We start from the raw sequence: 14316 nt of genomic DNA on the forward strand, positions 1-14316 counted from the left end.
TAGTGGTCATGCATTCGATGAGGCAAGATGTAAGTATTTTATTTCTTTGCTGTTAATTCCAACAGAGAATATACATTGCATTAGACATAGGAAACAGCTTTATCCTAAGAAAGTTATATGCAAAGTAAAACACAGGGCTGTAGTACTCGAGTCCGGACTTGGTCTTAGTCCGGACTCAAGTCCGTTTTTTTATGGACTTGGACTTGTCTCGGACTCGTTATCAGTTGGACTCAGACTTGTCTTGGACTCGGACACTGGCCTTGCCAAACTAAGCTTTTGGACTTGACCGGGTCTGTCTTTATTTCGTTTAGAACATTGGCTACCATAAATTCTAGAGTGCTTGAAATCCAAAAACATGCAAGTTTGTCTTCACATCCATGGAATTTGGGTTACCTTAAAACATCCGCTTCATTGATTTTCATCCTTTTCATTGTTTAACACTGACCGACAACTCTGACTTGATTTGGACTCAAATCTTTTTGGACTCAGTCTTGTCTCGGACTCGAGCCTCCTTGGACTCGGACTTGTCTCGGACTTGACTATTCTGGTCTTGGACTTGTCTTGGACTCTACAAAAGTGGACTTGACTACAGCCCTGGTAAAACAACAGAATAACCGTAAACAACAACTACAATAAAAGAGATGATTTAAGCTGCACCACAGTGCTCGGTTCCTGTTTTACCCTACAGCCTTGTGTGTTGGTTAGAGACCCCTTCAGTAAAGTGCTCTATGTATGTGGATATTTTAACATGTGCATTCTAAAACTCGTGAACTCGTGAATCTGAGGAAGACAGAGAGGTCGAAACGTCATTGCCAATGAATGGATAAATAAAAAGAAGAGAGGATAACTTTGGGAAGAAAGAATCCAAAGTGTGCGAACCTTTTTTCCAGAAATACGTAATCTTTTTGTTCAGCACCAGGGATTGTGCACAAGTAACTCTCTACAAGTACATTCTAAAACTCCCGAGAGCCCGAAACCTATGTGTTTTAAAAAATATCCATGTACGTGTAAACGGCTTCTAAGTGAGAGGGAGGACTTAAAAAGACCATTTGTGAACCCAAACGATGATTGTTATACACTTGTGAGCCTGATGCATTGCTGACTGCTTTATGTTATTGATTACCGTTGCCTTGTATGCAAGGTACATATGGTCTTAATCCGTTTTTTAAAAATAATAAAGAAAATATATGATAGACACTGAAAGATTCCCGGGTGATTCAAAGAATCTGGAATAAAATGGATGAGAAGACAAGAAAAAAAATGTATGTTTGATTTTTTTTTCCCTCTTTATGCTTTTTCTGATGCGTCACAGAAAGTGAACCACTACAGTGTGTTTTTGTATACCACAGTCAAACTATGATGGTCTCTCCAACTGATGGAGAAGGCCTGTCACCAACACATTAGTAACTAATGATTAGTTTAAAAAAAAAAAAAAACGCGTTGAAATACACTGATAACAAACATGGCTACAGGGTCCCCATGTGGTCATATCAGGCAATTTCAGCAAATTATGAGAAAGTCAGGGAATCTGATCATTCCATGTGCAAACTGCTAAGTGAGGATTACTGGTGGAGTCCTCTCAATGTTTTGTGTCACATGGCTGACTCTGCTCACAGGCCTCCGCACCGTCTTTATTCACATTGACTTCGATACATTTGGGTTGAATTCTGTTGATTTGAACAAACTTTGGACATCCCTGCTCTACACGGATGGTGTAGAGCAGGGATGTCAAGCTCTGCTCGTGGGGCCATTTCATGTGACCCGCGAGATCATCTAAAATGCGTTTAGTTGGCCCACGTGCATAAGTAACATAACAAAATGTGTTGCGCCACAAGATTATGAGTGGGCCCAGGCCAATGCAAAATCTCACACTCATACAGCAGAATATGTAGAGCCTGTTGTGTCATGTTCATGTTTTGCGTCATATTTATATTCAGATAAGAGCAAGCATATCTAGAAAAAAAAACCCATAGCAAAACACATTCCATGTTGGTTGGTCGAAAACTTTTTGCTTTTTGAGAGTTTGCACAGGATTATAGAAGGCCTTCTGAAATGATCCCACAATTTAGCTCTCACATTTCATTGCACTGTCATTGAACACAACCTGTGTATGCACATCATACACTTTGTTATAGGAAGTAAGCTTAGACATGTTTCATTGCTTCTTTTATAAGGTTTATTAGATCCTTTTTTTTTACATGGATTCATTGACAGGAAAAGGACCAACCCTTCTTTGTATGAATGATATGTCTGTATTGAAAGCTTTAAAAATAACACGTACAACCCTGAACTGTTTTATGTTTATTAAACATTTCTCACACACACATGCACACATACACACAACATATAGCCAGACATCCCCAAAACTCTTCTCCTCCGATCAGTGTTTTTTCTTCACCACGTGGGCACAGTCATATTTGCCCCGGACCACAGTCAGCTTGACCCCGGGCAGGTCCTGCGTCTTGCCGCCCTGCACCAGCACCACGTTGTGCTCCTGGAGGTTGTGCCCCTCGCCAGGGATGAACACCACCGCCTCCTTGCCATTGGACAGCCGCACGCGGGCGCACTTGCGGTTGGCCGAGTTGGGCTTCTTCGGTTTGCGGATCATGGTCTTCAGGATCACGGCCTTCAACTGCGGCCGGCCGAAGGTGGCGCCGAGCTTTGGGGGCCGGGGAGCGGGCTTGCCCTGCCGGTGCATCTGGTTCAGGGTGGCCATGGTCCTGGACAGGATGGGGCTGGACCATTGCGCCATGGACTGAGACACTGCAACAGCAGAGCAGAGGGGATGTGGTCAGGACAGTTAGGATGACAGTTGTGTAATCATTTCTGTGTAACAGGCACAGCTTGTTTCAAGCAGAGGACTTTCAAGAACAGTGAAGTAAATATACTGTAAAAGATACTCTGCCTTATCTGTGCTTATTACGCCACACTACAATTCACTTCTATAATCTTTGTAATAATGCATGTTATGATCCACACTCATTCATCACTTCAGTCAGACACACTTTGACAAGTTGTCACTTGACGTATGCAGAAAGACAACTATAATGTGACGACTATCTCATGACACCATGTTGTACAATACAGACATGGTAACCTTGGGTAAATATTTCTCTGTCATGTGGGCAAATGATGCTCTTGTTGTTGTGGAAACTAAGTGTTGATCTAAGGGTTTCAGATTAGAACGCATCATCATGCAAGGGGCATCATTGGTACCCTTCAATTTACAATTTACCCTCTGGCTGGCAGCACTGCCATCAGCTGCCCCTGTCCATCTAGTAACGACTTGAATGAAAGCACTGTGTATTGTAGTGTAATAACGAATAACTATTGCCAGTAGGCTAGGACTCGACCCAAGAACCAGACTACAGCTACATCCAATTCCCACATAATTCCTTGTCAATCCAACACACACCTGGTCAATTCGACACCCCATCAACATCACTGTCTATCTGTACTTACTCTGAAGGAACGATGCCAGTGGTCTCAGCTTTCCCAAAAGCGACATGTTGGTAAATCTGGCAGGGAAGAAACAATTATGGATAGAGTAGTTAAATACGTATAATTGAGCAAAGCGAATTACAGGTTACTCAATCTGGTGCGGTGTCACCTTGTGAGCGAGGTCATAAAACAACTTAACCATGTTACTTTCTCGCATTTATTTCAAAATATCTGATATGAAAACACTACGCACTTTTAGCTGTCTCCTCCACTATTATGCTCTTGTCTGGAAAAGCAATGTTTCATCCTCTCAGCACCCAATTTTGAAAGAGCGTATCTAAAATCCCATGTGTGCCTCCATGTTGTTTTCAGCGGCATCAGCTTCCTCCGGAAACGGCTTCTTCTTCTGTCATTCAGTCCAGTCTTGTAGAATTAGTTTGCCCTCTAGTGTTCGCAAAGGGCCTGCACTATTTGCACTACGGTGTTTTAAAAAAACAAAAGGGCTCCAGATTCACGACGTCTGCTCATTTTAGCCAGTCATGCACTCATTTCATTCATTTGTTCCTTTTGGGTGTTTGAAAATAAATTTTAAAAATAGATGAACTACAATAATGTGATTATCAGTGGGGCTGTATATCTGCAGAACACTAACGTCAATACAACACAAAAACTGCAATTCTTGTAGAATTAATCCACCTTTTCATATCCAGTGTGCATCTGTTCGGAGGCCATGTGTTACAGTCTGACTCACATACAGGTATTATAATTAGGCTACTGGTCATTTGACAAACATTCTCTCACAGACCAACATCCTACCATGCACGCATGTACACCTGTACAGATAAAGACTGAAAGAACATTATCGTTCTGGCATTTGAAGGACGTTAAATCACATACAGTTTCAAAATAAGTAGGTCTACGGTAGGTTATATTTTTACCTCAAGCAAAGTCTTCAAATGCGAAACAATGCTTGAAATATATTCAGCAACTCTCATCTGCCCTAAACCACAACAACCAATAAAACTCAGAACACGCAGCAATCTTCGTACTGGAATTAATTTATTACACACATCACACCACTTTGAACAGTTCAGATGTACATCATTTATAGTAAAACAAGGAATAAGGAGAGTCAACAGCCGTTGTGGGGGGCCATCATCGTCCGGAAGTGGTCTTTACTCCTCTTCTGAATCCACCCTCCATGGCTTAGGCTGCACCTTGCCCACGGGTGACAGGTTCCACGTGATGCCAGTTTGTGTCAGCACCTAAAGACAAATCACAGAATGTTATTTCAGGAGTGCTGCCTGAATTCAGAGAAAGTTTGGCTGAGGTGCTCTATGGATGGGTGGGGTGTGTGTGACAGAAAATGCAGCAACACAACGGACTGCAAGGCAATCTCCTTTAAAAAAAAGTTTAAAAGCCTTTATTGTAATGACTTAGTCATACTGGATATGTCAAAGACTCCAACGTGTGTTGGCAGTCACACCTTCTTATCTTATATGACCAAGGGGGTAGAGAGAGAAGGGGAAAGGTCCGCAGAGGAAATGGAATCCAACCTGACGAGTGGCGTTATAGTGCCACGGTAGGGCCACAGTCTGTAATATTAATGTAAAGTACAGTGTACCGTGTACATCAGTGGTTCTTAACCTGGGGTGCGCCAGAGATTTCAGGGGGTGCACGGAATTTTGTTTGTGTTGAGGTTGTGACCAAAATCTGCTTCCAAACATTATAATTAGGCCAAATCAAGACCAAATTAAAACATGTCTACCACATACAGTAATCGTAGAGGCAGTTCAGTTTTCCATTACAGCATTTTCAGACATGATAGTCACTCAAAAAAAGTGTTCCACAAGTGCACATAATTATGCAGACAAAACTATGTTGCTGTAGCAATCTTAGTCCAACAACACATTTGATATGCAGTGGTATAAAATAATGTCAATTGGGGACGATATTTAAAATCAATGAACACTCACGTAGGTCCAGACAGCAACGCAGAAGACCGCGCCAGCGCCGATCAGTGGGTACCCATACTTGTTGTGGAATTCAGAGCTCACGTCCGAGTGAGTCTGTCGCCTTGCAACCTGTCGTGCACTCTGGCCTACAGACAAATGATCAGAAGGTCGATTAGTATATGTGGCATTTCAACAGTAAACCTGGGGATGGAACTGAACTAGCAGCTATTGAAGTATGCACATGTCCAAAAGAACAACCCAAACAGCCATGTTTGACTTGGGGTCATGAGAGGTGAAATGAGGACAGCCCTGGTCAGCAGATCACCTGCTGAACTGAAGCCACTAGTCACAGGATTTTACTACTGAAAAGTGCAGATAATAGCGATTCTTGCTTTTTAAAAATGTGGTCCTATGATGTGAACGATTGCGTTGTAAAACATTCAGGTGAGTGTGAACATGTCTTGAACTTATGAAGTTATCAAGTCCTCCAAAATGTTATCCTCAAGTTAGATGTCAGAGGAGTAATCTAAACGTTTGCATGACAACTGTATTGTCGTCTTATGCGGAACCAAAACGTCTTCTTTTCACACCTTAGGCTTAGTTAGTTTGAATATCAAACAACATTCAAGATTGCGCAAAGGTACGTGACATTCGTTCTAGCTTGAATCCACCAGCCAACTGAAGTGAACGTTGGCTGCCAGGGAGCCAAACGGCTAGTCCGGTTAGCACAACCTTCCTGGTTTCACACAGTCACACAGTTGGAAGGAACATTTGCTTTTTCTTTTATGGAAAGTGTACTTAATATTGCAGTCTTTAAATAACTCACCCGTAAGATTCACAGCGGCTTTAGCGAACCTGAACATGTTTGATATTGCCCTGCTGTTCCGACCGAGGACACCCTTGAAGAACCAACAACAAAATGGCAGATTACTGCTCGGAAGTGCGTCACTGGAAGGCGTTTCACGCCCTCCTCCCCCTCCAGAAAATGAATTCTGCCACCTAGTGTGCTGGAATGCTGTCTTCTGCGAGTTTACATGTTTGGCCCATAGAATATCAATATTGGCCCCCAACATTTCAGATCTGTTGTGGTCTAAGGAATGACATGATGACTGCTCTTTTGAAATATTAGACATATCATTTTTTGAGACTGCAGGCAATGCTTCCTTCTATAAAGCACTTGAATTGCCTATTGACTTTTTAAATGTGCTTTATATCGACGTCACTATTTTTCTAATACCTTTATGAACTATGAGCAAATTTGAACAACCCAAATGCAACACCTCTATAAAATACCCCAAAAGAACGATGTCCACAGACGTTATGTTTTAGTTTATGTTGTTTAATGTTGTACAAACTCCATCATTGAAGTAGATCCACTGAGCAGCAGAAGCAGTACATACTGTATACGCAATCACTCACACAACCAACTCTCCAATGGAATGTTAAGATTCAGTCATGACATGATCAGAGCTCCTTGCTCATATTATTTGGACTACTCATAAACTAAATTGTCCTCGCATGACGTAGATGACAACAATAGTTAACAAGGTTAAAGACACATGCCTGGTCCCTCCTCTTCCAAAGAATCAAAAATAATACAAAACACACACACACGCGCACACACACGTACACACACACACAAAACATAGTGTGTGTTAATGAAAGGCAAAACGTGTTTGTAAGAAGTGAAATTGGTCCAGTGCATTGAATCGAATGTCATAACTGACTGACTGCAAAAGCCTCTCTGTCATCTGTGAATGAAGGTAGAGAGGGCTGTTGGGATGCTGGCTCTAAGCTTCGCCTTTAGCCAGAGGGAGCTTTTCCAGTTCTCGCGTAAATAAAGGACGAGTGTTTTCACATCTGTAATGTAATGTCCACAAGAAATACATTTGCGATAGAATACAATGTAATAAAAGAAAACAAACCCTTATACAATGCCTGTGCATGTAGTGGACATATGCATGTAAGCCAGGTATATCTCTTATGTGTCGCTAGTCTTTTACCGCAGCCTTATGTATCTACTTAAAGGGACACTGTGCAGGAAATGGTCAAAAAAGGTACTGCAACTATGCTGCTTATTGAAATTAGGCTGCCTATTGCAAAATTTGATCTTTACATGAAAGTTTACTAAGTAATAAACAAATATTTTCTAGTATGGTCCAAGTGCAGTCATTTTTTGCAGCTAAAACAGGCTATTTTTGGAAATTCAAAATGGCGGACCATGGAGAAGATCCCCCTTTTCATGTATGAAAAGTGCAATTTTTCCAGTCATAATGAAAACTTAGAATTTGATGCTGGTGGTAAGTAGTCATGAAAAAGGTAACATTAGTGAATGGGCAGCATGAATTCTGGAAATAAACAAGTAAAAATCTCACACAGTGTCCCTTTAATTAGATCACAAAACATTTTCAATATCTTGTGATTGAGGGAGTTTTATATACCAATATACATTTCTAAACAGGGACCTATCTGGGTCCAACGCACCTACCAGCTGAGGTGTGCGGAAAAAAAAACAGAAGTTGAGAGAAACCCCACGGTTGTTGCCCGAATTGTTGTTGCACGAATTAAACATTTTAATGTTTAATACTGTAAACGTGTCAAGAGTTCAAGGACACGTTCGCAGTAAATAAATCCATAGCCTTGTCGTTCAAGGTCCCCAATTGTCGAAAAAAAGAACAAAGAAAAATTGACGCGACAGAGCAAATAATACGTACTGGCACCCACACGTAACGAATAAGGCAAAAGAAAATTAAACTGCAACTTCCTATGCCTCCCATTCAGTTAGCTAGTCCGTTATTCTGTCTGTGTCCCAAGCTTTTCTTCACATTTTTTCCAACCAACTGCCAGTGATGGGCAAAATGGATTCATTACAGTACAGTAGTTACAATCTAGGGCCAGGGTCACATATTCCAAAGGACGTTTTACTGGTCAAATTCAACCAGCCAATCACCTGGCTGCATTGTACAGGTAAAACCTTTTGGAATATGGAATATTTGGAATGTGTGGCACTGGATTGTAACTACTGAATCCATTTTGTCCATCACTGCCAAACACAGGGTGTGACCTTGGATCACTGTGGCTACACATTGACACAGAAGTTTGCCTTTAACAAAGCCCACTTGGAAGAATGATGCACATGTAGGTGTGAGTGGTGCTGTAAACCAAGCAGATTGTCTGGAGCATGCCGGCATGATATCCCCAGGGCTGTAACCATGAGGTCTTGGATTGTTCTGTGGAGACTTAGTAGTGATATTCTACATTCATCAAAATTCTGCATGGCTTCCCCAGCATGTGTATTATTACTAAATGTTGCAATATTGTGATTGTTGTGAACATGATGGGAACATCCTCTTAAAGAAGCCAACGATACAGAAACAGATGTATTGTTATCAAATTGCTATCAAAATCATATTGGTCATTTCCCTCATGAAAGATCATTCAGAATTTGATTTTTTTTTTTTTAAATGTTCGACAGTATACATGGCTGACAAGGAACCCTGGTCATATTACCACAGCAGTACCAAGCAGAGTTGCACAGGTGAATGCAAGGTGTGTGCGGGGAAAAAAATAAAACATAAAAATCAGTGTAGTGAGATTTTTGTGAAGATGCTGAATCAAACACACAGCTGCAGAGGTGGGTCACAGACGTTGAGAAGTTATCAGTGGCCCGTGAACTTAGTTTGGTCACAGAGGAAGTGTTACATGTGAAAGGAAGGATTGAAACAGAGGCTGCTGCTGCCGTGGGTGGCTGCGCTGCTCTGCGCTGTGCTGTGCTCACTCCTTCTTCTTATCCTTCACCTCTTCGTCGTCCGTGTACTCCGTAGGCTCCTCGCCAGGCCGCAGCAGCTTGCCCACATAGTCATACTTCTCTGTGGAGAGCCAAAGACAGAGCAAGTTAAATTCTAGGGAGCATTTCTCGAAACCATAGTTGCCAACTATGTTAGCTACTTTGTTGTTTGCAATGCAATTTCCGCATCGGCGTAAGATGTTCACTGACTAGCAACTACACTTGTTAGTCGTGTTGTGAAACTCAGCTAAATTTTAGGATTTTTGAAACAAAAGGTTGGGGCAAGAGAATGTGTCTACTCCATGCTCATGCATCAGGAAGCTCTGGTTTATTTATTTCTGTTTGCCTTCTGGTTGCTCACCCTCCCTATCCGTCCTTGTTCATTTCTGTAGCCGCACACTTAATGTTTATTAGTCAGTTTGTATAACGGTTTTGTTCCATTACAATTTGCTTTCCGTCACTGATGTACATTAGTAAGATCATAGTATTGGATGTGTGTGATTAACTGCTAAATTTTAAATTAAATATACAGTTACTGTCTGATCAGCTATAATTAAGTATTAAGCACTTTCAAAATAGCAATACACAGTTGACAACACGAGGGGAAAGGACAAACAGACAGGAGATTAAACAGTACAATAAAATGATAGCTGAATCAAAATGAGTCACATTGTATCAAACACCATGGAATAAAACGTGTTTTAAGCAGAGATTTTAAAGTATCCAAACAAGGTGTGTATTTCCAGTGACAGCTCATTTGAGAGCTTGGCAGTGATCACTGCATAGGCATGGTCGTCTCACCACCCATGCTTTTAGCCAGGTGGGAGGAGCCACTTCAGTAGAGACAGACAAGCATAGCTGTCTATCTGGCCTGGAAACCTTTGACCATGTCAAGTCCAAAGTACCTGGTCCTATGTTGCTCTCCACTATAAGCTTACTCAGTGTTTCACCTGTGTATACCAGTGTATAATCTCCTATAATATAATCAGATATTCCACATATACCAACCATATGGTAGCTGGCTCAGAAACTACTTGGTCAACACCAACGCCAACACCTGAGCACACTCCAAAACATTATAGTAAGTTTAAATAAGATTCACACTGGAGGTTACAACTTGGTACAGTGTGTCCCATTACCATGGCATGACACCCTATCTTGCAAAGCAATGTCTGTCCTGTCGCTGGGAGAGTGATTAAAATAATTAAATCAAATAATTAAAATCCTTTGCATGTCCATGTGAACAAATGATCAATTAACCTTGTTAAATGAACTTGAACAAGGTGGTGAAAAAAAATCTCCTTTGGTTATCCGTTCTAGATACACAAGTATGTTACATTTTCTAACCAAGGTAGAGTAAGTATTGACTTATTTGTCCATTTTCGTTCAAGGCCGCTACAACAAAATCAAACACCAGTTTATTAACGCAGTCTCTCCTTTTATGAGTACAGCACAGCCCTCCAGACCCTCTGCTGATGTAGAGAGATATGTTGTTATTTTCAGCTTTCTGCTAGCATCTCTTGGAGGAACTTCAGTGGTGGCAGACCCTGTCTGAATGCTCTCTTTGTTTCAGCCAGTAGTCCACCAGAAATTTTACAACCAGATAAGTTGCAGTGACATGTAAAACTATCACAGCGTTATGTATAATAAAAGTGATGGTAGAACGCGTGCACTGGTCTCACTACAGTAGGATAACGAGAAAGTTCTCCACTTCCTTGTCTGGACCACACGCTTTGCCTGGCAGCGTTTGAATACAAACAACCAAATGACTACACCATGGCATGTACATTTAAATAAACTAGCTTTCTTTGTGCTTGACGCTACCGAATTATACAATTATAAGTTAAAATTAGGAAATGAAACAACCTGATCAGGAAATTATGTCAGAGCCCTTCACCCCTGTGTTCAGAGGAACTCACGGTTAGTTTAGCTATTTTGTGACAAACTTTAGTTGTGCATTAACATCTCCCTTCATCAATGTCATTTAAAATTTGTTTTAATGACAGTCTAACAAAAGTGTATATTAATGGTAAATTTAACCTGTATTGCAATACAAAAAAATGCTAAATTAATTAAAGGGGGATACTATGCAAGATTCTCTCACCATCCCCAGTAGTCTGCTAAACGTAATGTAATGTCTGTAGAGGAATATTTAGACAGACTTGCGAGTTGGCTTATACCCATTCTGCACTCATGGGATGACAAGTCTCTGCAATTCAGGCAGTGAAGTCCTTGTATGGAGGAACTCATGCCAACCCAACCTTGCATAGCATTGCTGTAGCCTCATAACATACACCGCTGGGCCAGTGAAATGCTGTAATACCAATCATTGAATAGACTTTACAACCACGGTACTACACTAATACGACATTACACAGACCGAATCTAATGCATTATGAGTTTCTCATTGCCATTCTAGTAACAGCATACGTTCAACACGAGCCGTGTCATTGAAATTCCCGAAACAAAACAGCCTTCTCCTCAACCAAGGTCCCAGAGAGAGAGAGAGAGAGAGAGAGAGAGAGAGAGAGAGAGAGAGAGAGAGAGAGAGAGAGAGAGAGAGAGAGAGAGAGAGAGACTGACAAAGAGGAACAGACAGACCGTTGGAGTGCGTGACTTACGGGTGAACTGGCCTTCCCACTCGCTCAGGCTTTCCTGCTGCATGCTGTTCAGGTCAGACAGGTCATCAGGAGTGTCCTTGAGAGCGTCCTTCTCCAGGTTGAACGTGGCCAGTCCTCTGGATGCATCCCGGCCCGCAAACACTCCGTAGGGTCCCTCTGCAAGGACAGGGCAGAGAGTTAACGGAATGAGTTAATAACAGTGAGTTACCAGAGTGAGTTGATAGCTAATTACAGTGAATTAATGAACAGTTAATAACGAGTCAGTAACAACGAGTTAGTAAAGTAAGTAACTGAGTTAACACAGTGAATTGTTGTTGACAACAGTGAGTTAATAACAAGTCAACAAAGCATGTTAAGCTTAAAGGATAATTTCTGCCAATATGTTGTTGTATCGCTCACGCTAGCCTTGACTTGTCAGTAATGCTGCATTTTTCGATTCAGCCCTTTCCGAGATCTGAGCTATTCTAATGGGGCAGACTTTGTTGACATTAAAACATTTCTTAACATATGCCTACTCCAAATATGATCCCAAAAGGTATCATGTTCGCTAGTTGTCTGCTGATGTTGCATAACCTTTTGGCTGTTATTGGGAATAAATCAAGATGTTTTTTGAAATGTAAACAAACGCCTGCCCCATTACAATGACCAGGAAAAAACATTCTCAGGTACTGACAAGTCCAGTGTAGTGTGAGCATTACAACTGCATGTCGAAATTGGCAGAAGTTATCCTTTAATACTTTGCACACAAGGCCACAGAACCGGTCAAATGCAGTTGGTTGGATTCAAGGATTGTCTATTGTCACATAAATGGAGTAACTTTCGTATAACATGTAGTGAGATGAGTTGAACAGGATAGGGAGCTGGCAGTTAAGTACAGACATATCCTTAATATTTGTCCATATGACCATAACTCAAGGTGCAACACTGATGATCAGTAATATCTTCTCCTGTCGAGATTACAGCGTTAGAAACTTGAGGTGAGGAAGGAAAGGCGTTTGACCTTTATGCCTACATTGCTCATTCACAAAATCTAAATGCACGATGATGTAACTTCAGCCTTGTCTACTCTGTGGAGCAACTACCTATCTAACCAGGCAGGGCTGACTACATTCAAAGTCATATTTATTGGCTACTTCTTATTAATAGCATATTTGGCCTACATACTTGCACAATTCACTTTATGACAAAACTAAACACACATTTGATAATTGGCAGAAGAGTAGGTAGGGCACTACTAGTATCCTTCAAAATAAACTTGTGCTCTGGGAGGGTGTGAAGTTCAAATAAGGGGGAAGGATTTTCTACTATCAACTGAGGTGCCTGAACCAAGGATCTTTTTCCTTCAGTCTTTTTTGAACACTGTGAATGGCTTTGAATTGTGAACACTGTCTGCAGCTGCCTTTGGGGAAACTCAGGACCAGGTTCAATTTAATCAACAAACCTTAGTGATTGTGTGTTTGGGTGTGCATAGTTACCATTGTTACAGAATAGGCCTACCTGGTTTCTCCAACAACTAGTTTAGTTTTGGCCAATCACTGTTTCTTGCATCTGGGTGACCACTTGACATGGGGACACCAGATATCATTTCACACTGTTATCAGTGGTGCTTGAGAATGGTCATACCATTGTAAAATGCATATCATTCCATGCAAGCTCATTGTGAATAAGCATGTTTTCATGTGTTACGTAATGGGGGCGAAAGGCAGATTGGACAGAATCATCAGTAGGTCAGGGTTTACATCAACATCGCGTGAGAAGAGTGTTAGCTCATACCAACAAGAGCTATTCCACAAGTATGTGGTTGAGCCGATGGGGGCGTGATAAACTCAAAATTAGAGCATTTTGTTAAACCCCTGCAAGGAAACGAGAAGGAAATAGCGTCCGAGGGCTAGGGCAAGAGTTCCCATGCAAAATAATTTACAAGCCCCACTAGCTTTAACGCTGAATTTGGTGAACGCCCCCACGTGCGAACAAGATACATATATTGCAATGGAATGTTAAATAATTAAGCATAGAGAGAACTTCAGCTCAATTAAAGGGTGTCACATACATTTGTGTAGTGTAAAAGGAACACGCCTGAACAACAAACAGAAGACAGATCGGCTTTACCTGGGCCGTAGAACTTCTTTCCTCTCGTTACATCAAACACCTTCCCGTTCACAGCCATTAGAATTCTTGGGTTTTCTACTCCATCATACTGTTTCAACTCTGCCAACGTGAAATCTTTCCTCTTTAATTTCGGCAGCGGTTCCTCGATCTCACCCATGTCTGGCGGTTTGTCTCCACGAAAGATTTTGTACAACAGAAATAAACACAGACACAGCAAACTTATGTTAATCGGCGAAGTGAAAATCTCCTGAAGAATTCCAGGAGAAGTTTCTGTAGCTTCTTCCTCAGCCATCTTTGTTTCCAACTCTGCATGCAAACAGGAGAACGGGGAGGAGGTAGAGGAAGATAGCGCAACTACCAGGAAACCAATCAGTGGAGAGGGGAAACGGCGTTGTTTTTTTTA

General features: G+C 41.4%; 3 protein-coding genes across 3 annotated transcripts; all 3 read right to left on the reverse strand.

The window, feature by feature from the left end:
* Positions 1 to 2288: 2288 nt before the first annotated feature.
* Positions 2289 to 3855, reverse strand: mrps12 (mitochondrial ribosomal protein S12). The gene is made up of 3 exons (XM_063202587.1): positions 3695 to 3855; positions 3463 to 3518; positions 2289 to 2763 (listed from the first exon to the last, which is right to left on the reverse strand). Exons 2-3 carry the CDS (start codon positions 3506 to 3508, stop codon positions 2381 to 2383), a joined length of 429 nt encoding a protein of 142 aa, XP_063058657.1. The 5' UTR covers positions 3509 to 3518; positions 3695 to 3855; the 3' UTR covers positions 2289 to 2380.
* A 626-nt stretch (positions 3856 to 4481) lies between these two features.
* On the reverse strand, positions 4482 to 6351 carry LOC134452956 (cytochrome c oxidase subunit 7B, mitochondrial). Its single transcript, XM_063203649.1, has 3 exons — positions 6223 to 6351; positions 5418 to 5542; positions 4482 to 4706 (listed from the first exon to the last, which is right to left on the reverse strand). The coding sequence occupies exons 1-3, from the start codon at positions 6257 to 6259 to the stop codon at positions 4617 to 4619; spliced, it is 252 nt and encodes an 83-aa protein (XP_063059719.1). The 5' UTR covers positions 6260 to 6351; the 3' UTR covers positions 4482 to 4616.
* A 2522-nt stretch (positions 6352 to 8873) lies between these two features.
* Positions 8874 to 14243, reverse strand: pgrmc1 (progesterone receptor membrane component 1). The gene is made up of 3 exons (XM_063203648.1): positions 13914 to 14243; positions 11805 to 11960; positions 8874 to 9265 (listed from the first exon to the last, which is right to left on the reverse strand). The coding sequence occupies exons 1-3, from the start codon at positions 14203 to 14205 to the stop codon at positions 9171 to 9173; spliced, it is 543 nt and encodes a 180-aa protein (XP_063059718.1). The 5' UTR covers positions 14206 to 14243; the 3' UTR covers positions 8874 to 9170.
* Positions 14244 to 14316: the final 73 nt, after the last annotated feature.

Source organism: Engraulis encrasicolus, chromosome 7 (assembly GCF_034702125.1).
Source record: "Engraulis encrasicolus isolate BLACKSEA-1 chromosome 7, IST_EnEncr_1.0, whole genome shotgun sequence".
Classification (NCBI taxonomy): Eukaryota; Metazoa; Chordata; class Actinopteri; order Clupeiformes; family Engraulidae; genus Engraulis; species Engraulis encrasicolus.